This window comes from Gopherus evgoodei, chromosome 22, assembly GCF_007399415.2.
Source record: "Gopherus evgoodei ecotype Sinaloan lineage chromosome 22, rGopEvg1_v1.p, whole genome shotgun sequence".
Classification (NCBI taxonomy): domain Eukaryota; kingdom Metazoa; phylum Chordata; order Testudines; family Testudinidae; genus Gopherus; species Gopherus evgoodei.
In genome coordinates, this window is record NC_044343.1 from 2,742,969 (window position 1) to 2,769,948 (window position 26,980).

At 40.8% G+C, this 26,980-nt stretch overlaps 1 protein-coding gene across 1 annotated transcript; it reads left to right on the forward strand.

Annotated features, from left to right (window-relative positions):
- The first annotated feature begins 445 nt into the window (after positions 1-445).
- On the forward strand, positions 446-26,980 carry MAU2 (MAU2 sister chromatid cohesion factor). Its single transcript, XM_030540784.1, has 19 exons — positions 446-844; positions 1,278-1,295; positions 1,550-1,615; positions 2,330-2,425; positions 4,413-4,507; positions 5,840-5,867; positions 6,444-6,599; positions 6,826-6,972; positions 8,137-8,227; positions 9,131-9,234; positions 10,528-10,605; positions 11,260-11,325; positions 12,000-12,083; positions 13,195-13,244; positions 13,502-13,579; positions 14,084-14,195; positions 15,374-15,464; positions 20,601-20,728; positions 22,349-26,980. Exons 1-19 carry the CDS (start codon positions 446-448, stop codon positions 22,421-22,423), a joined length of 1,962 nt encoding a protein of 653 aa, XP_030396644.1. The 3' UTR covers positions 22,424-26,980.

Here is a 26,980-nt window from a genome sequence, read left to right on the forward strand (position 1 = left end):
GGCGGATGGGGTGGGGAATCTGGAAGGATTAAAGGTCATCTCGATTCCGTATGTGGCCCAAGATCCCATCTTCGCCCCAACAACCAGATTCGGCCTCGCGGGTAGGGCTGAAGAGAGGGACTACGGCTCCCATGAGACTGCGCGCGGGAAGTCCCGTTGAGAGCGCGCAGTTCTCGCGCGATTTGGCTAGGCCTCCAAGGAGGCGGGGGAGAAGGGGAGTGAAGAACAACATTTCCCATGAGCCTGTTCGCGGGGAACTGGCCCTCCTCGGACGTGAGTGCTGCTCCCCGGCGTCCGCGCGCGCGGGATTTGCTCTGAGTTCTCGCGTGACCTATGCGCGCCGGGGCCGCCCTGGTTTGTGAGGCAGGCTAGCGACTCCATCTCCCATGCGCCCTTGCGCGGGCAGCCGCTCCCGCCCCCGCGTTGTGGCGGCGGCGGCCCTGAGATGGCGGCGGTAGCTGGGGGTGGTTCGGGCTCGGCGGCCGGGGCGGCCCCTCAGCAGCAGCAGCAGGCGCCGCCGCAGCAGGCGGCGGGGGGCGCGGCGGGCTCGGGCTCCGGGGAGGCCGGCGGGGGCGGCGCTGGCGCTGGGGCCGGGGCGGGCTCGGGCGGCGGGGCCGGGCCCGGAGGCGGGGGCGAGTCGTGGTACCTGGCGCTGCTGGGCCTGGCCGAGCACTTCCGCACCTCGAGCCCGCCCAAGGTGCGGCTGTGCGTGCACTGCCTGCAGGCCGTGCTGCCCCGCAAGCCGCCGGCCCGCATGGAGGCCCGCACCCACCTGCAGCTGGGCTCCGTGCTCTACCACCACACCCGCAACGGGGACCAGGCCCGCGGGCACCTGGAGAAGGCGGTGAGCGGCGGCGGGAGCGGCGCCAGAGGGGCAGTGAGCGAGTGGGGGCTGGGGCAGGAGAGTGGGGTCCTGCAGGGTGCTCACGGGTGGAGGCTGCCCGCCGCTCACCACCACAGCTCGCCCTGCCCTGGTGACCAGCTCCCTGAATGGGAGTCAGGCTGCTCTCCCCGTCTCTGCCCCAGCCAGCTCGTGACTTGGTGCCCACTGAGCAGGGGGGCAGGCTGGTGTGGAGATTTTTTGGGTGGGCAGAGTGAAAGGTTTCATGCCATGGAGGGAGACCGTGCTGACTCCTTGATTGAGGCCCACAAGCCACGTTCTATTTACCAGAGAAATTGTAGAGGGAGAGAATGGGTGGCCGTGGGGCAGTTTCTTAAATTAACCCCTTAGTATTGTTGACTGTGCAATAACTACTGTAATCTGTCTTCTCCTTCAGTGGTTGATATCACAACAAGTATCCTTTCCTTACCATCTGACAGTACAACTTGAACACTTTTATAGTCTGGATTTAATGTGAAATATTTCAGCAAACATAACTGGCCAGAGTGAATCTGTTTTGTTATTTTGTCGGTAGTTCTCTCCCAATTTCCAGACATGGGGCTTCTTTCTTCAATTTTTTTAGCTTTGACTTGGCATATTGAGCATTGCTTGGTGGATTAATACTTATTGTAGTAAAGTTTATTATTTGCTTAACTCTGATGCTGCAAGATTCCACAGTTTGAAGATGTTAAATTTGAAGCAGCAAGCCTTCTGTCTGAACTGTACTGTCAAGAGGTAAGTGTATTGAGGCTGCTCCTAAAAAGTATGCTACTTTGCTGATCATAAATGCTCTGTCAAGGGGATGAAGGGTTTTTGAAAATTTACGTATTTTTTTTTATGTAGAACCACCATATGAGCACACATCAGTTACAACATATTCCTGAGTATGGGTGATCTCTGTTGCAAGGAAGCTTAATTTATAGTGAAGTAATATGGAAGTTCTGAGGTGTTTCAATATATCACATTATGCTGGTTGCAATTACTGTTACAATTAAGTTCTGTGATAAAATGAGTTTACTATCCTTATTTATTCCATTAGTCATGGAGGAAAAGACAGGCTAACTTTTTTGGAGTTGCCTGAGATACTTTTGTTATGTGCCTTGAATATTTTGGATTAGATTTACTAAAAGGCTTTTAAAAGGGGTCTTCAGTTTTTTCAAGCAAGCCCATTTGTGTTCTCTTGTATGCATTTTTGTGCATGTATGAAGAGTTTGATGTGAGTGTGCAGATGGATTTATTTACTAATATTGTTCAGCACATCTTTAGAGGACTACAAATTTGATTGTTCATGTCAGTTTGTTTTCAATTTTTTTTGTTTTCTTGCTTTAAGACTTTTAAATCAAGATCTAACCAGAATTTTTTTCATTAAATCTCACTGCTTTTAATGCTGAAGATTCCTTGTATAGGTTTGTTTTACTGTTGAATTTAACGTACATATTTTTATTTCAGAATTCAGTTGATGCCGCAAAACCTTTGTTGCGTAAAGCCATCCAGATTTCACAGCAGACTCCATACTGGCACTGTAGACTACTTTTTCAGCTTGCCGTAAGTATTATTCAGGTGACTTATAAAGCTGCATAAAAGGACTATGAACATGGCAGGAAGAAAGCATAATGCGCTTGTAAATTTCTAGATTTTTGCAAAGAGGAGAGAATACTTCTGTATTACCCATGCCTTGCGGTGTCTGCAGTGTCTGTCTCTTGATCCAGTGGCTGGGACTAGTGGATAGACTGAATTATCGAGTATGCTTCATGTTGTACTATTGCGATAGACTTCAAATGGAGTCTAATAGAGGCCTCCTTGCCTGCATAAGTGATGATGTGGCTGGCAGAGAAGGGAGGGTGGGATCCTCAGGATTCTAGCCGGGACACAGAATCCTGAGAAAAGGTAGAAGAATCCCCTTCAAAACGTACATAAAATAGAAACCTCCCCATAAAGCCTAACTGGATAGAATAGTGAGTTTCCTACCTGAGGATGGTGTGATAGAAGTCTGGGTTCCACTGTTTTCCACTTCCCGTAACATCCACAGCAGAACTGGGTTAGAAAGTGGAGTTACTATGAAGGCTTCAGGTCAACATCAGAAATGTTATTGTCCCTGTTTTGTAAATGTTCTTAGGCATGGCTTTGGTTGAACGTTTAACACAGTACTGGTTTTTAGGCATCATCTGAGAATAATCTTGGAATTAGGTGTGCTTGACATCTTGTCCTTACTTTTGTTGTCCATGTGTTCAGAGAATACTTCTTAACCTATCTATAGGGTATCCCAGCCTGTTAAGATTAGGAGCACATCATATCATCCAAAGAGTTTACAGGCTAACTAAGCAGTGAGAGAGGCAGGTCATTCTCTCTGCTGGACTGTACAGTCAAGAGAGCACTGTTCAGCAATATCTCTTCCAAGATGTGCCTTTTCTCAGCAGCCTGTTAGATATGCAGAATACAGTGAAGGCTGTTTGATAAGAATTGAGGGAATTGCTCTTTAGAAGCAGCAAAGAGTCCTGTGGCACCTTATAGACTAACAGATGTTTTGGAGCATGAGCTTTCGTGGGTGAATACCCACTTCGTCGGATGCACGTAGTGGAAATCTCCAGGGGCAGGTATATATATGCAAGCAAGAAGCAGGCACTTTAGAGGCACTTTCAAAGGGAGCTTGCCAAACTATTTTCTTGAAGGATGTGTTAACATTCACCTTTACTCTTCTTCTTCCTCGTTCTGTGTAGGCTCAAGCAAATAGCAACAACTTATCTCCTTGAAAATGACTCATCTGTGTAATTTGAGTTGAGATTTTGAGAGCCTTGCACTTCTGTCAATTCAGGGACAAATGTTTAGCTATCAGTGAGTTGTATGTGTACTTATAGGAAGCTTAACCTCCAGTTACATTCTGTGCTTCTGTGAAGGATTCTTCTTACAACCCCCAAATATATTGCCGGTATTGGGGCATGTTTCTTTCTAGCTTCTTTCTGATCAAAAGGCCTGAATTATTTATTCTGTTATACATTTCACTGAGATGAATTGGCTTTCTGGCTGGAGATTGGGAAAATTCCAATTTCAAAAACTAAGGATGCATCACAAAAAAACCTACCCCACTCTTCTTCCCTGGCCTGGAGCATTGAATATCAGGTGGTGCTCAATGACTTTATGATAGTGCATTCCCTGCCAGAGGAACCACTGCTATTGACTGTACGTTAAGTTTAGATTAGGCTGTATGTAGAATAAACCATCTCTACTTTATGGTAACTTGGATAAGTGTAAAAAAATGGTTTGAAGGGGATTTTCTCTGAAATGTTGAAGACTTTTTTCAGAAGAGGAATAGGAAAAGTTTCCTGAAACCTGAAACAAAACACCTGTTGTGTTCAGGTGACATGTAAAGAACTCCTATTAAGCAGTTGGATACTTTGTTATGAAATTAAAGTTTGATGCAATTATTGTAACGAGTATGTACCTAGAGCAAAAAGAGAGAAAACAAACCCATAACTGGAAGTTTGAGTCATTAAAAATGCTAGCTTGAAAACTAACTTTTTTTTTTTTCCTTCAGCAACTTCACACACTTGAAAAAGATTTGGTATCTGCATGTGACCTTCTAGGAGTTGGAGCAGAATATGCTCGGGTAGTAGGATCAGAATATACCAGGTATGTTTCCTTCACTTACCTCTTCTAATTTATTCTGATTTACATAGAGACACTGGTTGCAAATGAGCTTCTGTAAATCCATCATAATCAAACCAGTACTTATCATGTATTCTCTCTCTCAAATCTGAGTCTCTTGCCTATCCAAGGCTCCTTTTAGCAGAAAACAAACACCAGCACTCTGCACCAAAGCTCTGGAGAGCCTTAGTCTTAAACAGAACTTTGTTTGCCTTCCTCATCTACTCAAATCTTCCCAACATGTAGGCTTTAGTCTTTGGCTCCCCTGCAGATTGGGACCTTTCAAGGCCTAGATACAGACCTAAAGCCTCGGACTCTTTAATTCCCTGGCACTGTGATTTGGACTCCTTTTTCCAACTTTACACTTGCCTTCCTCTTCTAGCTCTGGCAGGACCCTTATTTCTGCTTTGAGTAGAGCCCCAGAGATGGAGGACAATGGGTGTTTTCTGTGGTTTGGTTGATAAACAGCAAAAGTTTGATTAAACCCTCTTTTTCCACCCCACATATTGTCTTATAATTTACTTTATGTTGTGTCTTTTACGTCAAAGGTACTCTAAAGTCTGTGCTGCCACTACTGGGGTGGCCACACCCAGCCAGTGACACAGCATGCTGCACAGTGATGAGGGAGGGCAAAATTTGACCAAGGACACCTGTGCTCTGATAAATAGGACCATGGAATGGATGGCCTTGCAGAGCCGGCAAGACCTCTTTTAGTAAGATCTCATTTCAAAGGCCTTCACGTGATAGATTGCATGGACTTCATTTACCATGAAAGGGTGAAGGGCTGAGTTGGTTCTACTAGACCAAGGGTAGACAACCTATGGCACGCGTGCCAAAGGCAGCACGTGAGCTGATTTTCAGTGGCACTCTCACTGCCCAGGTCCTGGGCACCGGTCCTGAGGGCTCTGCATTTTAATTTAATTTTAAATGGAGCTTCTTAAACATTTGAAAAACCTTATTTACTTTCCATACAACAATAGTTTAGTCATATATTATAGACTTATAGAAAGAGGCCTTCAGAAAACATTAAAATGTATTACTGGCACGTGAAACCTTAAATTAGAGTGAATAAATGAAGACTCGGCGCACCACTTCTGAAAGGTTGCCGACATCTGTACTAGACTTTTGACCCAAAGTCCCAGGCAGTCTGAGCATTATAAATGTGATGCTTATACCAATAGCTTGTTTCCTCTGGCATGGTATAGTCTGTGCTGAAAGGATCTGCGGCATTCTCTTACCCTGAGTTTTCTCTCATGAGTATATCTTGTTCAGTGTTGTACCTTCTTAGAGCTGTGACACGGTTTTGTTTTATTTCAGGGCACTGTTTCTGCTAAGTAAAGGGATGGTAAGTTGGATATATTTAAGTGTAACAAATAAGTTAATACTATTACTTCAGTTCATATACTTTATAGGAACAGAATAAGGCTACTGGTCTTGAAATTGTCTGGTTTGAATGTGTGTTGTGTGCCTTCCTTGTGCTAAGCATATTCTGCTTCATTTCCATAAACAAGCGTGATGTTTGAAATGCAGCTGAAATCTGCCCTTTGGCTTGCAGGATTTTTATGTAGTTCAATGTCTTGCTTGCTCAGAATACACAAGTATAATACACATAACACACAAGTAATTTCATGAAGAAATCAAGCACCGTTAGGCAGGCATATCTCAGATTAGCGAAGTTGATTATAATCTGCGAAGAAGCCCTTTTGTGATGCAAGATAAAAGGCCCAGTAACATATAATGACAAATTCTTTTCTAACAAAGGGTGCCTTTAAAGTTAACGTCTTAAATCTACATTTAGGGACTTAAATAAATCACACTCAACATTCAAAAGGGAAGAGCACTCAACAGCTTCGACTCAGCTTCACTGAGCATTTAAGCTGTTTCTTCTGCACTGTTTATACACGTAATGCTTTTCTTACAGCTTCTTCTAATGGAACGGAAACTGCAGGAAGTGCACCCACTCCTTACTTTGTGCGGACAGATAGTTGAAAACTGGCAAGGAAATCCCATCCAGAAAGAATCATTGCGAGTATTCTTCTTGGTGCTGCAGGTGACTCATTACCTGGATGCTGGGCAGGTATGTGATAATTCCGCAAAGTTACATGTTTGGGAATCAGGAAAAGATTCCTGTCCAAAAGCTATGGTGTCTTGTGAAATTACTGCATCATCTTATGCCTTTAAAGTAGACTAAACTCTTTAAGGCAAGGACTGTTAACTGGTTGGCATCTTTACTGAACTATATACATATTCAGGTGTTGTCCCAGATGGCATGACCTGTGACTCATATGAATCAACTTTCACAGGTGAAAAGTGTGAAACCATGTCTGAAGCAGCTGCAGCAGTGCATTCAGACCATATCGACTCTTCATGACGACGAAATTCTACCCAGCAACCCAGCAGATCTCTTTCACTGGCTGCCGAAGGAGCATATGTGTGTGCTGGTCTACCTGGTGAGAAGCTTTGTTTTACTTAGGTGGCCATTGTTAACTGATGAGGTGTGGGATAAATGTGCTCATTTCATGCAAGGATGAACCTTGTATCCAGAGTATAATCCAGTGTACAAGCACTTTAATTCTTTAAATGGTTGTAGATTTTGCCATTGTTATGTATGGACTGAATGCACAGTACAGAGCAAAGAGTTTTTACTTCTGCCCTCCCACATGTATATAGTTCTTCTAATCTAATGCTTGATCCTTGCTCTCCACAGGGATCAAAAAGATGCAGTTCATCCTGTAAGTTCAAACTTACTGAGGTCAGAGTATGGTGACTTACATGGCTTAAAACAACCAACAGATGGCAAACATGGTCTGAAAGAACTGGCTAGGAGAGTTTGCCATTCTGCACCTTGTTGTAGTGTGTTTTAAATAGTGTTTTTTAATGCAATAGCCTTTTGCTTCTAGAAACCAGAGTTGTCACAAGTAAGCATGAATCTGGTACTCTCAAATTTAGTTCCTAGTGGTCCAAGTCACCACGTGGTAAGCTGCAGTTGGCAATCAAGGTCTTTTAAATATCAGTGGATGTCCTATATTGTGGGAGACTATCTTGGAAGAGCAGTAAATTTACGTGGAAGTTTAATAATCTATGGAGTTTTGCTCTAGAAATTGACTTTGTAAAGATGGCATCATGATCATTGTGTTAATTTCCAGATCGATCATCCCTGCCAACTAAACCTGGGATCTGAAAGTTGCGCTGTTTTTTCTAGCTTGTCCATAATCAGCAGTAGTAAAGGTTTTTCAGACTCTCTGTTGCTTTGTTGTACTTCTACCATTAGCTTCAGATTCTGGTCTGTGACACCTGTGCAGCTTTTTATTCCCTTCAGTCACGGCAGCATTTAAAGGGGTTGTACAAGAAGCCCTGAAAATGAAACTTAGTTAACAATGACATCCTTACATGAGCCAAGTAGAATCCAGTTCATTCTCCTAGAGCTTTGTTGGTTCTTCATGACTGACAGTGGCAGAAGCTTATTTTTTTAAACAAAGCAAGGAGATATGACTCCATGTGCCTGAAAATACTTAACTAGACTAGATTTCAGTTTGATGTTTTAAATTGTTTTGACTTCAGTTCTGGAGTGTGGCGTTAGACTTTCAGAGCCTCTTTCTTATGTTCTGTGGCAGGTGACGGTGATGCATTCCATGCAAGCAGGATATCTGGAGAAGGCACAAAAGTACACAGACAAAGCACTCATGCAGCTAGAAAAGCTAAAAAGTAAGTATGGAGGTTAAAACTTTTGATGAGTTGCAAGGTGCCTTTATCTGGTGCTAAAATAAAAATACCAAAACATGTTGTCTGCCTCCAAGAACAGGCACCTCTAATGCTATTGATCTGTTCAGGGTTACTTTCATAAGCTTATGTATGAGGATTTACTGCTTAGCTGTAAGAATTTTGCTCTGGTCTGAAAGTTGGTTTCTTAAGATCTGAGTCCAGAACAGGAATTCTTTTCCCTACATATTTAAAAAAAAAAAAAAGGGTATATCTCCAATTATTTTATCTCGTAGAACTGGAAGGGACCTTGAAAGGTCATCGAGTCCAGCCCCCTGCCTTCACTAGCAGGACCAAGTACTGATTTGTGCCCCAGATCCCTAAGTGGCCCCCTCAAGGATTGAACTCACAACCCTGGGTTTAGCAGGCCAATGCTCAAACCACTGAGCTATCCCTCCCCCCTACTGGTTAGCCTCTGAGTTATGGGAGTACAAAAAGATTAATTTATCAGTTCCTTGCAGTTTTTAAACTGCTTTGTGGAATCTTGGCTATCCAAAACTCTGGACTATTCAAGATCTCACTTATTGGAAGCAAAGTCATGATCCCCAGGGGTTCAGCTAAGTGAACCTTGGATTGCCATTCTTCCCTGATGAAGGGACAATTCTCCTTTTAAAAATAGGCTCACTTCCCCAGTGGCAACTGAAACAGTAGGTCGGAGCAAACTGGCTTATCCAGTGCCACATAGTTCATACAGACTTCTGCTCAGAAGTCTTTGTGCTGAAGTTATGTTGAACTGTTGGCATGAGGGAAGCTAGCTTTGTAGTAGTTATATGAGGCCTAGGCTGTGGGATTAGGATGTTATAGTGCTATATAAGTTTATTTCCTGAACTACACTTGCTTCCCTCTTAGTGTTGGACTGCAGTCCTATTTTGTCATCTTTCCAAGTTATTTTGTTGGAACATATTATCATGTGTCGGCTTGTCACGGGGCACAAAGCTACAGCACTGCAGGAGGTAAAACTGTATTTCCATGCTTGTTTAATCTTTTGAATATTCATGAATCATTGCAATAAACATTAGTTTAAAGATATGGAAATTTAATTTCCAAATAACATGTTCAGACTCTCACTGGAATCGCAGTAGTCTCAGTGTAACTACTAACATGCATAGCAGTGTCTGGGAATCCTTAAGACGACAAGGTTCTTAAGCCTTGAAATTAAGCTCCCATCCATTCAGAGATTTTACTCACAGGGTTTTAAAATAGTATAGCTTGCTAATGGCCAGAACTGAGTTCCAGATACTTTTCCCTCATCCTCTTTTCTGTCACTCTTAACTCAAACCCATAACTAGAGTTATCTTCAACTCTTCTTTCGCTTACTTCCACATAGTGTCGACCATGGTGCACTTCAGCCTGTGCATATAATAAGATCCAGCTGTTTCTTTCTATCCATACAGCTAAAACTGTCATCCAGGCTCTCCTCTCCATTCTGTTAGTTCATAAAAAAATGCAGTTGAAGATTAATTTTCCTTGTTTGTTCCTCTGATCATGTCATCCCCTTTTGAATCCTTCCTCCAGTTTCCCATTCTCTGTGTGACTCAAGCTCAGGCATATTACACTGGCTTTCCCAGCCCTTCCCTACTTTTCTTTATCTTATTATGTCACCACCTCCTTCTCCCAGCTGATGATAATACTGGTCTCAGCTTCCCTTTTGCCCAGTCCTCTCCCAAATGTCTGCATTGTCTTCCATTCCATCCCTTATTTATGAAACATGCTTTCTGAATTGGTCCACTGACCTTTCAAATCGTTTCACACTGCCTACCACAGTGCTTAGAAGAAATTAGCCAGGTAATAGTGCCTAAATAAAGGAGTAATTGGTGATAGTTCATGGGTGTTTTGTTTTTGTTTTTTTAAACCCTTTGAATATTTGTGCCTCTCTTCCATCTTTTTCCTGCTGCATGTTGTCTTGGATTGTGAGCTCTTCAGGACAGGACCCATGACTTCATGTGGGTGGATAGTGCCCAGCACATGATAGAATCTACCATAAAGCAAATAATTCTGAAAACTAACTGGTGCACATATCCTAGTATGTGGAAGAGCGTATACACACTGTATATAAGGCTTAGCTTACAGCGTGTCTGGTCTCTGCTTCAAAGGTGCAAGGCAGAGCTTAACTTAATTTTGAGCAAAGCACAGCAATAAGCTGAATGGCTCTTACAGTTCAGGCAGTTGGGAAGTGGGGGCAGGCTCAGCCTAGATGTAATAAAGAAATAATTGGTTTAATCTTTTAAAATATTTTTTTCTAACAGATCTCACAAGTCTGTCAACTCTGCCAGCAATCTCCCAGACTGTTTTCTAATCATGCTGCGCAGCTACATACTCTCCTAGTGAGTACACACTATTACTCTTGAATTTTGGCCTATACATGGCACCATACCTAGAGTTCCTCCTTAATTGTTACAGATAACTGTTGTAGTGATGCAAACCTCAGCCAGTTTTTTAGACTTGCACCAAGCAAGATCATTTATTCATTGTCTAGAAATTTTGTGAATTGCCTTAATCTGTCTTTTAAGCAAACACCAAGCATTTTGTAATAGCCATAGAACTGTTAACTATTTAAACTCTTCTCCTTTAAAAATACATCACATTTAAGTATGAGAGCTTTGCAAGTGAACATCCACAAGGTATATTGTATGCTGTAGGGAATCCATTTTGGTAACAGAATAAGCATCAGATGATTCATTGTATGTAGAATTTGTATTTTTAATGTTATATGAAACAAATAGATTCTAAGAAGAAATGAACTTTACAATAATGTGATGAGAAGTTGGCAGTACAGGAATTACTTGATCTTTTCAAGTGAACCAAACAAAACTGAGGCTTGGTGGTGTCTGGCATAACACATTAAATTGTTTTCCTGTTAATGACTCATAATGTCAGGATTTCGTGGATCAAACTTGCGACCATCTCCTTTACTTGCAGAATTGCAATTTTGCTACAGTTACTAGAATGCATAGTCTAAAACACACTTTCTTTTACAGGGGCTTTACTGCATTTCTGTTAATTGCATGGACAATGCAGAAGCACAGTTTACAACAGCATTGCGGGTAAGATTTAATGCTAAAACTACTTGCTGTAGCTCTATTAAATGTAGAGGTGGGCACAGAATACTTACCTTCAATTTCTCTAGGGTCTAAGTAACCTTTTAGAAGCAGCCATGGGTATTGCTTTACATCTCCTTGGGTAAGGCAAAGCTATCTTACTCAGTGAAACATCTGAATGGATCATTCTGCTATTCCTGTTGAGAGGGGGAGGATTAAGGTTGGGGGGGGGCAGAGCCGGAGTGCTTTAATGTTATCACTGGGCTCACAACAATCTCTCTTTACTAGAATGTGGCAGTATCAGAGGACACTGTGCTCAAAGGGCTGGCCTAGCAGTTCTGTCTTACCCAAACTGAGAGCACTTTAATATGAAGAGATGTAAGAGAAACTAAGATGAAACAGCAAAACAAAAAAGCCTCATCACAGGAATGTGTTGTTTAAATGCTGCCTGTCATGAATTTTGCCTTAGAGACTTTTACAGACTGCTGTTGGTTTTAACATTTATTACCTCCTCAGAAATGAGTTCTATGTATGAGTGCACTTTTGAGTGTCTAGATGGCTTGGATCTTCTAGGCTGGGCTATATCTTTGTCTTGTAAGGGCTTTAAACATGTTGCTTAGTAACTAATACCACTGCAGCTATTTCCGGTTTTAGTTTGTGTTTTGTATTCTTCTATTTAGCTCACCACACATCAGGAATTGTGGGCATTTATTGTGACAAACCTGGCCAGTGTGTACATCAGGGAGGGCAACAGACATCAAGAGGTATGTGTCTGGCTGCTTCTGTTCTGTGGCTTTACAGGGTGCATGTTTCAAGAGGAAAAAATTTTAGGACAGCACTTTTGATTATTCATTCTTGGTGTGCTTTGCCACAAGTGCTTTGTTGGGCAACCACCCATCTGATCAAAGTAGTGTCATTTATTAATAATAATACTTACAGGGGCTTGGGGGTATGAGTTGGCCCAGTACAGACTATTAAAGGAAACAAGCATTTTGGATCCTACAGAGAGGTGATTTAGATGTCTGAGCACAGCAGTGGGAGTCAGGAACTTGAGTCCTAATCTCAGGCCTGTCACTGACTCCCTCTGTGATCTTGAGCCAATCACTAATTTGTCCATTTCAGTTTCCATCTGTATCTAAGAGCAATATCTTCATTACATGGAGTTTAATGAGAATTAATTAAATGATGGCCAAGTGTTTGGAAATGGACATTTGCAGGTGTTAATTGTTACCCACAGAGGACTGATGAACCAACTCTCTTTCCAAAGAAGTTTACATCAACTGTCAAGTATTTATCATTTGTACAGCAGCATTTGTGTATTCTCTCTAGCACTTACGATTGGGTTCTTTAGCTACTTTTCAGAAACTTCTTTCAAATGTTATGTGGACAAATGGTACGTTGTCAATTTGAACAAGCAAAAGCATGAAGCATGTTAAAAAGGGAAGCTTGGAGAATGAAAATTAGTCACCTTAATTTTTGGCTAGTGTCAGGTTCTGGTTCTTGTTAGTTAGCAAGATGATTCAGCTTTTGGATTTCTAGCACTCTAGTCATATGTTTCCATTAAAAGTCTTTCCAGTTAAATTTGAAGTTTCATGCTAACACTTACAGAGTCTAAAAAAAAAAAAAAAAAAAAAAAAAGAGAAAATTGTTCTTTATAAACCTGATTTTTAGGGCCAATATTGAGCTGATGGTACCCTTCCAATGTTGGAATGTTCCATCCTGTGTTCTAGCCAGTAACAGCAAATGCTTGCTGTGTTTTTTATATAACTTGTGGCATTCTGCTTTATGTACTGCTCCCATTAAAACTTGTATATCCCATACTGTAAGCTAATATTTGTTAAACAATTTTTTTCCATTTCTGTTTCTTGACTACAGCTTTACAGTTTATTGGAAAGGATAAATCCAGACCACAACTTCCCTGTAAGGTAAGGATTCTGGATATCTTCTAAATGCTGTTTTTGCAAGAGCGCTTTTGCCTTGTAAAATTCTTAAAATAAAAAAAAGCATAGCATGAAAAGCAAGTGATGTCAAGGAAGGGCTGCTTACAGTTTTTTCAATCATTGGCACAAAGAACTATACTTTGATTATGAAATGTTGGAAAATAAATTCCTAGAATGTATTCTGTATCACGCATCTAATGATTGTGAAACTCCTGGATTTAAGTTTATTGCTTTTTCCCCAGCTCTCACTGTCTCCGAGCAGCTGCTTTCTACATCCGAGGACTGTTCTCCTTCTTCCAAGGAAGATACAATGAAGCAAAGTGAGTGCAAAATCAGTGCTATTTGGAAGGGGTGAGCGAAAGGGAAAAATGAGACCTCTTCCAGGCCTACCAGAATCCTTCCCTTGAATTTGGCCAGGCTGATTTAATACTTGCTGGTTGTCTAAATAGGACTGACAAACAGTTTAGGGAAATTCCCCTTTAGATTTAATTCTCTACAGCTTTGAATTCCTAGTAATGACAATATCTAGCACTCTTCATTGGTAGATCTCAAAAGTGCTTTACAAATGTCTGTATTGTAATCCCTGTTTTACAGATAGGGAAACTGAGGCACACAGAGGGGAAGTGACATGCCCCAGGTGTTGCAACCAGCCAGTGGCAGAGCTGGGAGTAGATCTTAGGTCTCCCGAGTCCCAGTATTTGCCTCTTGACTTCCACAGTTAGTCTTTCAGTTCTGGATTATGGTTATGACATGTTTGTTACATATTAGAAGGAAAGGAGAATGTTTTATAGAATGTTTGTTTTATTTTTGTTGTGTTTTTGTAGGCGTTTTTTGCGAGAGACACTGAAAATGTCAAATGCAGAAGACTTGAACCGATTAACAGCATGTTCTCTTGTACTCCTGGGTCATATATTCTATGTGTTAGGGAATCACAGGGTAAGCCTTTACAGTCTTTAGTATTACTACTGAGACCCTTGTTTTACTTGCCGTTTGCTAAAAAAAATCAGTGGGTTTTGTAAAACTAATCTGTTTTAAGAGTTCCATACTTAGCAGTATCCTACCTAAAGTGGGCAGCGTATTGACTTTTCAGTTTGTGATTTGCATGTTTAATGGTACATTGACAAAGCAGTGACATTTGCAATCTATTTCAGAAGATTGTATTTTTGTAATGTTTAAAATCACTTGAAAAGAGGATCAAAGTAGAGGAGAAATGGTTTAAACTAGATTGTTTTGGAAAGGATTCTGAATTCAGATCCTTTTTTAATCCTCATGCTGTGGCAAGCTGATGCGTGCCACAGCATGTTTTCCCTGATGTGCACTCTAATTCCTATTGTGTTGAAAGATCCTAGACAACTTTAGACTATATTTTAGGGGTTACCGTCCAACCTTAGAAACACAGCCACTTCTTGGATTGGAACATATGGCAGCCATTCTGTGGTTATCAAAGTTGTTTCAATTTCAGCAATAACTTAATTTTTGTAATTATTGGCGATCCATATACTGAAACAAAATCCTTAATAGGTCACTTGCTTTAAAGTTACTTGTCTTAATTGGCCCCTTGTATAGTGTAGCCCTTCTTTACATCTGCCATCTCTGTCCTCCTTTGCTTTTCTTATGCAGTAGGGAGCAGTAAACTTTAATTCTGAACTTCCTATATGTACTCTGTCAATCTGTCATACACATAATGTATAGACTGTGTGTTCAGGTGTCTGTACTCTCTTCTGAATAAAGCCTGATATCTGGTGCTTGGATTTAGTTTCCTGCAGCAGATCCAGTAACTGATGAAATAACAAAACTGGAGTTATATAGAGGAATTATAATCTCACATGAGATTGGTTCTAATAGCCCAGGAGAGACACTGACTGTCATGTTACTGCATAGGTGAAAATTGCCCTTAGTAGATCTTAACTAATACACGAGAACAGTGTTGGGTTAAGAGTTAACTAGATATTCTATCTGGCGGTAGATAGCTTCAGGTGAGGGGGGAAGAGCTGGGGGGCTGTGAGCATGCCATTGTGACACTTTTGTGTTAGAAAAATGTCCCATAAAATTTATATCTTAAAAATATCTGTGGCTACAATGAGTGTTTGACCTTAATATGCATTCTTGACTAGGAAAGTAATAACATGGTGGTACCAGCCATGCAACTTGCTAGCAAGATCCCAGACATGTCTGTGCAACTATGGTCTTCAGCTCTGCTGCGAGGTAAGATAGGAGCGACGCTTTGACTAAATATTTGTATACAAGACACGTAGCAAGTTGAGTTCTCAGGATTGGGGAGAAGGGAAAGACCATGCTTTTCGGTTCTAATGCTTACCAAGAAGCTAGTGGCATAAACATCTTATGTACTCAGTTTTTTTAGGAGTGTGTGTGTGTCGAAGATAAGAAATGTTAATTTTCTGACCAGATATACTCATATTTAAAGTGTGTGAAAATCAGGTGCTTCTTCCAGAGAAGCTCTGCAGGAGAAGCTGGTGGTCAGTCACCTGAATTTCAAAAATCCTGACTATCAGTCTTGCTGTGCAGCAACTCGCATATGCTAATGTAGCCTCTCCTTTGCAGCTATGCGCACTTGATGCCCTGATTTTGAGTAGAATGATCTTGGCCAAGATTTTCTAAAGGGACAGGTTGATTTTGAATGTCTAACTTGCCACCTTAAAGGGGATTGACTTTTTCAGAAAGTTCTGAGAACCATCCTCTGAAAATCAGCCCCACATAGTGTCTCCAGGTGGGCACCCAAAATCACTAGTCACTTTTTAAATCTTGGTCTTTGGGGTATCATTGGAAGCCTGTAATTTTTAAGAAACTTTTCTCCCACTTTTTCAGACTATTGCACTAGCTCCCAACTGTTCCCACTTGTTGCTGATCTTATTTGCCCAGAAATAACTTCATCTGTTAGTCACTAAAGAGGTGCAGTTCCCAGAAGAGAAAAAGATCAGGATACATTGGCTGACAGTAGGGACAGTTATGAGCTGGTGCAGCACAGTCTGAAAAAGAGGGGGGAAATGTTTGACCGGCTTTTCAGTCCCTGATAGCAGAAGTGGTAGTTTCAAATCTTAGTATCACCTTTTCTAGTTCAGCATTAGGGTGCAAGGTGAAAGAAAGGAAAGTAAATTAAACCAGGAGGGAGAGATGGGGTTTACATTTTGTTTTCCCACTTGACCACCACGCAAATACCATATGAATGCTACTGGCTGTTCTGGGAGCCTACTGAATCTTTAACCTTGACACCAGCCCCAGATTTTTTTGGATGCCGAGGTCATCCCTGCATGTTTTGCTACAGCAGTAGAATCACTAATGCCTGCAGTTCATAGTATCTCTTCATGAACATCTTGCAAAAGGGGTGGGAGAGAATCTTGTATTGCTTTCTAGCAATCCCATGTGGCTAGCCCAAGAGCAGCGTTAAATTAATCCAGAGAGAGGTTGATCTAATTTTTGACTATAAAGGGAGGTTAGCCTGCTGCGAGGGTGAATGAATAGGCAAGATTCTAAAGGATGTTTTCTCCGTGTATGTAGTTGATTCTCTCACAGACTATCCCTTTTTCAACATTATTCTCTGTGCTTCACCGTATCCTGGATACTGCAAGCATTGATTGTTTCACTTCATAGTTTCTGCTGCTGTCAGAGCGTTCATAAATAGGGCAGGGGAGACTGTTATACCACATCATACATAAATATCATTTAATTTGACTCCCACAAGACCCAGGATGCTTTGTACAAATGTTGACTAGTTTCTTGGCAGACAGTGTTAACGCCACAGTTGACTTACCCTGCAGCTTCAATTTAATATAAATAGCCGTGTTACTACAAAAACTGTGCTGCACATTAAGCTCTGCAGGAAAGAAAGGCCAGACTTACATTCTCGTGCTTTCCTGCTGCTTTGGTTACAAATGTCTTCTGTGCAATTGAAATACTTTTTTAATTTGTATGTGAGTGTCGCTCTTGTGCGAGGTGTGTTGATACCCTCAATTTATCCACAGTCCGGGTGCAATATAAGCTTCCCCCATGCTGTCCCATCAGTGTGCCTTATTCAGGCCTTGGATAGAGCTCGAGTGGAAAGGGGGACTCTGTCTCAATGGCTATTACCTGCTGGGACTGCCTTGAAGAGGTCCACTTGTTTCTTGATGTGGATACTTGTCCATTAGTAACTAGCCTGTGACCCACTAATTTACTGTGAATAGATTGCCAAACAGGCAGCCATGTGATGATAGCATTTTTTCAGTCACTAGTCACCTGGATTAAGATTTTCCTCTTTTTGCAGTCCTTGTATGTGGTTACAGGTCTTTCATAAAGTTTCTTTCAAGGAAATGGCAGTCACCTTGAAATAGATTAAAGCTCTTCAGTAATGGGGGATGACAGAGCTTACACATGGACAGTTTGTGGAATTGCTTATACTGAAAAAACAGCCCTGGGTTAGTACACTAGAATGTGACAAAATATTTAAGAGTCAAATCAGAATGATGGCAAAATACACCACACAGAGGCTCTTTATCTTGGCGCTGTCATCCTGGTAAAATATATATTTTTTAAGAATTAAGATGTCTAAGGGAGAGCTTGATTTCTAATAAGTATCATATTCACTGCAGGATAACACTGCTTCAGGTTTATGATAATAGAAGATATAAACATTCGTCTTTTTGCTTAACTGAAGATATCTATGCATAATGATAGCTGCCTGTTTAGCCCAGGTTTCCCTTTTGGACCACAAAAAAATGCAACTTTACTTCATAAATTCCTCCGTGTTCACATCCTAGAATTGCTGGTGAAAAAGCACTTGGCTACTAGTCACTGAGAGTACCCTGGCAAAATGGATGTATTAAGGGCAGATTGGCACCCTTAAGAGCTGTCCCTTCACTTTGCTCTGCAGAGCATTTTGAAACTTCACACTACTACTAACACTGCACTGCTCCTGCCTACCTTTGACCTTTTTCTGCACCTCTTCCTACTTCCTCTGCTTGTCTAGCATGGGCCTTCTCTTCATCACTTTTCACGATGTTACCTGTGGGGTGAGAGCCTTCTTCACTGCAGTTCCTTGCATTGGGAACAGTCGTGTTGTATTTCTGGGCCTCACGGATTCTCCTTCTGTCTTCAGTTTGTATTTGAAAACTTACATTTTTCTCTTGTGAACACAGATTCAGTTAACTTCAGCTGTATTTTAACTTTGGAGGTGGAATATGGTTTAGCTGAAACTACCTATTGAAACACTACACTGAGAACTCATTCTGTGTGTGCACCAACTTCCATCCTGCTTAAGAGTGTCATAGTGATAAGAATTTTCTGTATAAACAGAGATTTAGTGTTGGAACAAAGTTTTTCAGTCACCTAATATGAGAGTAGCCTGCAAAATCAAATGGACTGTGTATGCTGTTTGGGGCTGAGGGAGAGACTGGCAAGCATCTTTGGCAGAAACTGATCTTGGGAAAGGCAGAATCCAAAGTGGTAATGCCTGGGATGTGAAGAGAAGGCAGCTATGACTGCTTTCCCCAAGCAGTGCCAAAAAGAGGTTAATGACAAATGCAGAGAGAGACAAAGCTACTAGAAGGGGCACTAGGCACTGTGACTCCTGTATGCAAAGTGCTACTGTCCCCCACCAGACTGCTTCATAATGTGAGAGCAAGAATTGTGTTGTGAGGCTCTTTTGGCACAAATCCGAACTAAAAAGGGATGGACTAGTTTAAATGAGCAAACATTACATAGGGTGAGACTGATGCCAAGTTTCAGCCTGTCGTGAATTAAAACAGTGCAGTTCTAAAGCTCCACAAAATTTAGGTTTTGTAATAGCAAATTATAACTCAACTTCTATTAAAATCAGCACTCCAGTCAGGTGAATATAATTCCTTGTAATTACCAAGACATGCAGTCACACACTTCCTTCCCAATAGGTGGCACTGTAAACTAGACACACTGTCAAAGGTTGACAACAAACAAGTGTTTACTGTTCAAGTAAAACTTACTGGTCCCTGTGGAACTACTGGTGTATTTGTCCATAGAGGTTGAAAATAAAAAGAGAATAAATGTTGAGAGGAACACAAATAGGTTTTGAAACAGGGAAAGATAACAGACCGTTGAGCAAAAGTGAAACTTTCTCCTGCCCTCTCATTGTGCAGAATAGAACAGTGCAATAGTGGAGAATGTGAGATGTGGCTGGTGTAATAGCATCAAGTATTTTAGGCATATTTTGTTAAATATTTTTTATTTTATACAATATCTAAGATTAATCTGCCCTCAGATGCAAGTGTGCAATTCCTACTGAAGACACTGGGAGGGAGTACCCTATGAGGGTAGAAGTTAGCACCAAATGTAACTTTTGGCCGTTTTGGTCCAATTCTGTCTGATCTTGCCTTTCCGTTAAGTAGCAGAGTAAAAGCACTTGGAGAACATCTTGTCATGGTCGTTATTACAGAGTGCTTTAGAGTGAGTTGTAGACTATAAGAAAAGTAAATGTTTGTTATAAAGGGCCATCGGTTTCAAACTCACCTTTCCGTCTGAACGATCTACCGGTTATCGCTGCAGGTATCACCTAGTGTTACCAGGATTGAAAGGGGGAGTGTTTTCTATCTTTTCAGTTTTACTTTGTGCAGTACGCAGTACTTAGGCTGGAAGCCTTGGGAGTTAAGTGTCAAACTCCCACTGAATGGTGGTAGAATTTAAGAGCCTAATTCCCCTGGGTCCCTTTGAAAATTCCAGGCTTTGGCCTGGTCTACACTAACAGTTAGGTCCACCCAGCTACATCACTCAGAGGTATGAAAAATCCATACCCCTGAGTGAAATAGTTAAGTTGATCTAATCTCCAGTGTAAGCAGTGCTTGGTAAACAAAGAATTCTTTTTTCAACCTAGCTACTGCCTCTCAGGGAGGTGTTCACCTGTGCTGACAGGAGAACCCTTCCCAGTGTGAACACTGAAGTGCTAAGGCAGTGCTGCCATAGTGGTGCCACTGTAGTATTTCTAGTGTAGACTAACTCTGTGTCATTATTTTCATTGTTCTCCTTTGCTGAAAATAACTTTATAAACATCCCCAGTGTAGCAGAAACACCTTTAAACTTCTCTGAGGAGTTGTTATAAAAGTATCCAAGCATACTATTTAAAGGGCAGACTCTTTTGGGGGGAGATAATCAATTTAAAAAACTTTGAATTCAGTGTCCCTTGAAAATGACTTATTTTTTATATAAAGTCAGAGACGGGAAGGAAGTTGCACATGGGGCTACACAAGTAATCTCTTCCTCCAGCCAATAAAAAGGGGCATTCTTAAGCAATTAAAAATGCCATCTGCCCGAACTGTCAGCCATTTAATCTTTCTCTTAGTACAAAAATGTGACACACTCCACTTTTTTCTGTTTCAGATCTGAACAAAGCCTGTGGAAACGCAATGGATGCTCATGAGGCTGCACAGATGCATCAGAACTTTTCACAGCAGCTTCTTCAGGATCATATTGAAGCTTGTAGTCTTCCAGAACACAACCTAATTACGGTAAGTAGTCTTCATCTTTCACAGTGCGGTGTGTGTAAAGCCACACACTGATCTCTTCTCTCATCTGCCACCCTTTTCCCCAACACACAAGTATCTCAGTAAGTTGTCAAACTTCAGGCTGCTTCCTCATATTTATAATGGACTGATTACAGAAAAGAGAAATGGAGATCAAATTAATGAGTTAACTTTTGTACAGGCTGTTAGGTTGGTGATGTCTTTATTTCTCAAGTGTATTTTTCTCTGAGTGTCACATTATTTATTGCATGATGAGCAAAGTAGTTTTTGTAACCCATCAGCTGGTTCATTTTACTTACAGTTCTTGCTTTCAAAAGCAAGAAACCACTTATGTTCTGGATATGTTGTTAGGTTATGGTAGTGCACCCAGATCTTCAATCTGAGAGTGATATTGTCTTGTACATTGCAAGAAATATCCACTACTGTTGACATTTCTGCCATGTTTAGATTTTCTGTGCCTAAATAGAAATGTCTTTGGGTAGCCAGTCTAGGTTTTGGTTTAATTTCACATTTTGTATCTATACAGACATTGCCATAAACTGTTTTTATCCCTTTGAATGTGCTAATCTTCTGAAGCCACTTAGATTCACTTCTAACAGAACTAAATACATTGTCTGAATTTGGAATCCAGAGAATTACCTTAACCTCTGACTCCCTAACTTTGACTGTATCAGTGTCAAAATGTTCTGACACTGAAATTGTTTTGAAGAGGTAAAGAAGTCAATCCATCTTTTTTAATTATTAATAATTTAAACGTCTTAACTTTCTGGGGACCAAATGAGGGGGAGAATGGAAAGAAATCATTTAATTGCTTTGTCTGCAGTAGGTCCCTCTAGAGATTTCCCAGGGGTGGGAATGCTTGAGATATAACCTCTTGTTTACAAAGATGCCCACAGCAATTGTGTGATTTCTAGGAGCATGTGTATAAAACCTGCAATCCCAGAGGACAGATTTCAGTGATAGTGCTGTGCTAATGACTTCAGTTTGATGTCAACCTGCATTGCTGAGCTTTTCATAATCCATGTTCTGATTGCATAGGCTAGATAGTGTGGATTGGAAAAATGTATATTACAAAAATTAGTTTTCTGTCTCAGCAGACTTTTTGTAAAATGTAAAACACCCAAATGTATTAAGATGGGTGAGGAACAGGCCTTTATTGAATTGAATTGTAGATTGAACATTTTAATGGACTTGTACAGACAGACTCAGCTTGGGGCCCTATCCATCAAATCTGTACTTGTGTGAGTGGTTTCAGGATTGGACCTTCGCATTCTTACGGGAAGGAACAGGATATGCATTCACTCAGTAGCTTGTCAGTCCTAGGTCAAATGAAGTAAGAGACCAATGTCTGAAATTAAATTGAACCCAGGAATGACTGGCAGTTTGAATAGCAGCATTTTGTTTCTGTGGTGTTTCCTAGTAACAGACTCCTGGCTGATAAAAATCAAACATTCTGGTTCTCAACTAATTTTGATGCCCTGACTCTTATTATCTCAGTGTGGTAAATATTATATGGCCAACTCTTCATTTCTGACCTTGCTGTGATTTTTCCCCCCCTCCCATGTAGTGAATATAGGTTTTTTCATATTGTATGTTGTCTTTCAGTGGACAGATGGACCGCCTCCTGTACAGTTCCAGGCTCAGAATGGACCCACCACCAGCCTGGCCAGTCTCCTGTGAAAGAGAAACTACCAGGACAATGCTTAAAAATGTAGCCAAAAAAAGAGGGAAAAACCAGAACGTTTTCCCAAAAACTTTTCTGCAAAGAAGAAAAAGCAAATTCCTCTTCTAGCAAGGGCCTCATAGGAAATGGATTGATAATCACATAATGTACATTTCATAGACTTACAAAGCAGGAAGGGCATTTTAAGCAGCTTTTATGTAGCCTGTGTGAACATACAGCTAGTTTGTGTGTATACTCACAATCTGGTTTTAACTTGTTTTCCTCTTTGTCTAAACCTTAATTCTGGACAAGAGGAACACTTGTTCCTTAAAGTGGTTAGATGTTTGTTTTTTAAAAAGACAATACCAGAAAATGAAGAATGTATTGAGATTGGAACAGTGATCATAATCTAAATATTTAAACCCTACCTGAAATGACACGTGTCTGCTTTTATTGTTTTCTGTGCTCTCCACTCCCTGGGAATAATTGGATAGAATCATGACTAGCCATAGGTTACAACAAGCTTCAGAAGTTGGCTCATGAAGTGGCATCCTTTCTTCTTCTGTATCAAGGGCTTGAGAATGCCAAAAGTATTGGAATCCCATAATGAAGGTAAAAATTAGCTCATTTACTAGTTAAACTGTTGAAGAGAGAAGCAAAATGAAGTGTGTGGTTTAGGGTAAACATTCCCCAAATCTGACATGAATATTTGTATAGAAGAGGCTTACAACAGAATAACACATGCACCTGGGAAACCTTGCATTTCCAAATGATTTTCCATCTGCTGGGCAACTTTTTTGATTTGTACCTCAAATTTTGGAACCCTGGTGCTGTGAAGTTGTTGTGTTTGTCTGTGTGCTGTCCAACTGCCTACCAAAATAGGAAAGATGTGGTCACAACTCAAGTCATTTCCATTTTGCAGAGTAGAGTTTGGCAGCTGTTAATTCTGTGGAGCAGTGTCCACAGCTTATAGTGGGGATTCCAACATGTTCAGTGCAGAATGGTGTAAATGTCATCAGACAGGGTTAAATGTGTTTCCCCTTTTTGAAACATATTTAACTCTGCATTTTTCATAAGAAAAATACTTAAGATTTCTAATCAAATGAGTACTGCTGGTACTCCAGTAATACCTGTACGTTTTTTAAAGAAATGCTAATCTTATGTTTGGGGTAACTTTCCTGCTAGACTCGACAATTTTAAGGTCAGAGTGTATTTGAAACTTGTCTCTTGGGGTGGTGGTTCTCCTATTTAGCAATCTGGTATCTGCCTGATTGCATATTACCTGCCTTCTAGAAAGCAGTCTACTACTTGACCATAGAGTAATTTATGTATTTTTTTTAAAATGGGACAAAAATCTGTTTTGTCCATGTAACGGTGGGGTTTTGTGATCCTTCTGCTTGCAGTACTGCAGCTGTTTAACCTTTGTTCTCAGAGCTGTGCAAGCCATGGTAATTTTAGGCTTCATTGGATGCACAGTAGGGGGAAGATGGTTATCTTCAAAACTGATAGGGGGAGATACTTCAATTTCAGGCCTGCAGAGCAGTAATGGATGCAGCATAAACTTAGTTTTTTTCCAGAACTCGGGCGATAACAGCATTTTTGTGAGCTGACAGGACTTTATGTGTTCTTTTTATGCAAATACGCATCCCTTGTTTCTCATAGTTATACAAATAGAAACTGTTCCACAACATTTGTGATAGTGTCTCTTCTTTTAAATCAACACAATCTCCAGCGAATGTTTTTTGCCCAGACTGGAATGCCAGTCTTGTACCCAAGAATGGTTGTGCCAGTTGATCGTGAGGAAAGCTACCTAGAGTATACTTTGCGGAGTTCCTTTGAATTATATCACTGACATTTAGGACAGTGCAGCATTCCCATGAAGGGTCCCAGATTGACAGCTCTGGGGACAGAAAACCTCTCTCTTCATAAGACAGCTTTGGCAGCAGCACTGCAAGCTTGCATCACAGTACCATTGTGGCCTCAGTTCTCAACAGGTGGATTGTGTTGCTGGCCTCTGATGGGACTACCAGTAAAGATGCCAGACTGTGGTATGGACATCTGCCACTAGGAAGGGTACTGGCACAATAGACTTTTCACACTGGCAGTCAAGCAGCTATCACTGCAGTCACTTTGTCTGGATTTCAACCAGTGATGTTCAGGTGAATGGTGCCACATTCCATGTGCCATCCAGACCCTTCTTTACTCTGGGGCATGAAGCAATTAGTCTTTCTCATACATCTATGGCCAGATTTCCAAAAGTGCTGAACAGACACCACCTCCTATTGAAACACTTATGGAAGGTGGCCATATTCTCAGTGGTGGTCAGTACCTCACCCCACCCTCATGATTCTCAACTTCTGGTTGCTGACTTGTCTTAAAAATATGCCCCCAGTTCTGGGTGCTGGTCAGTTGAAAATCCTGTGAAAGAATCTTGGTTTAGAAGTGTTTATACTTTGCATTTGGATGTGTGTTAAAGAATGGAGCCTTTACAAAATGGGATGAGTGTGTCTGTCTTGGTTTCTCACTGATAGGGAACGTTCTTGTTCTGTAATGTAATATTCAAATTAATACAAATATTTTTCAATAATTCCCTTCAAAGATCGGCCTATTCAGATGATCCAAGCACTGTTCCTTTCCTGCCTTCTAGGCTCTTGTCATCTACCCTAAGCTCTTTATTCACCTATCATGTTCCCATTCAACTGAAAGAAATCCATTATAAATGTTAGTCAAATGCCTCTTCTGTGAAGCAATGTGGAGGGGAGGAAACAAAACCATTAGGGATGGTTCACATGAAGGGTCTCCAGACAAGCCAGGCATGTTCACTTGAGTCTACACAGGTACGTTGCCTCCTGTGGCATTACTGCCTTCTGGCTTTCAGGGGAAGCTATTGTGCCCCAAGGTCTTGAAAGTGGTTTTCAAGGCTAAGGGGTTATAAAGAGGCCGTGTATTATCCTCTGTGCAGCTCTTCAGTTTGCAGAGGTGATTTTCTAGCTTCTTGTTGGCAATACCTTGGCACATATGGATTGCTTTGTTCTATCTGTAGAAATTATAGGAGCTTGTTGTAAAGTGATAGAAAATAACAATGGGAATTCCACCTGTTACCTGACTAGCCAACACTTGCTTCTGCATAGGAGTATGGTGCTGCATTTCCAATCTCTGGACAGAATGGCATGCTTGTTCACATCTGTTGACAACTGACGTATCACCCTCCATAGGTCCCTCTACTTGAATTCAAATTCCTTTCCCTTTCTCCTGCCCTCTTCCTGTGTGCAGAATTTTGCAAACTGTGTAAATTTGAATTAACCTGGTAATTTTGTATATCTGAAACTCAATGTACATTTGCTACAATGTACAATGCTTTTTGACTATACTTGTGTATTAACTTATTTAATAGTTATATTTGCTTTTCAATACATTTTGTATGTAGCGCAGATTAAAATAGGGGTCTCATAACTTGAGTTCTTCCTAATTTTAAAATGCATAATATCTTTGGTCATCTGTATGTCAGGATGAACAGAAAACTAGAAACTTACATTTTAGAAATATTTTTTGGTTAAATGCTTGATCCGACTTTAAATTGATTTGATCAACACTACATATTTCTAGTCTTCAAACTCCTGTCCCTGAATTCTCTTTATATGAAACATACAGTCGTTTTTATGAATTTCTTAAAAAAAAAACTGTACAGTTTCTTTAGCATTTTAAATGAGTAGTAAAATTTATACAGAAACATTTAATCATCATGTAGATAGTGTAAAAGCTTCAATATGTATAGACAATGCAATCTGAAACAGTGTTTGCGTATTATATTTTCATTTCCTGCAGTACAGACTTCAGAGGGGTTTCAGCTAATACATTTCATATGTGGGAAAGACCATTTAAATTAGCTCACTGTTTCTTGAAAAAGTATATAGGAACTTTATTCCCCCGGTGTGCACGTGCACGCGCACTCAGAAATACCTGATGTTACAACAGTGTTAGAGCCTTGAGTTGTTATGCTACCTATAGACATATGCAGTTCAGGACTCTGTTGTTTTGCCTCTTTGATTTCAGTTTTTCAATTTACCCAGAGGATGGATAGTTGTTTTTCTTTTATGACAGAAATTCTAATTAGTATACCATCTTGCTTTAATGTACAGGGGTGCTGACAAAACTACATACCACACTAAATGAACCTGATTAGCATTTATACTATATGGCACTCATGCCACAACTGTGGAAGCTCTTTTGTGGCAGAGGGGTGGAGCGGGGAGCCAATCAGTATTTCAGCCTGTACAGAAAAACCTTTGGTGAAAACAACAAAGTGAAGTATTACTTGTCTGTACTGTTCTGCTGTCTGTCTGAGCAAGTCTCTCAAATTATTTGCTGCAGTGAAATGTTAATGATTGGGTCTGTACAATGTATTGTTTGTGTTTGTAGTTCTCCCTAAATACCAGGACTACTACTTCTGTCTAACACTGTAAATACAGTAACTGATGTAAAGAGACGTAACTTTAGGCAATAGTTTGTTGCGTTTGGTTCCTCTCGTTTTCTATATTAGAAGAATTTTTAATAAAGTTTAATCTGACCTCTAA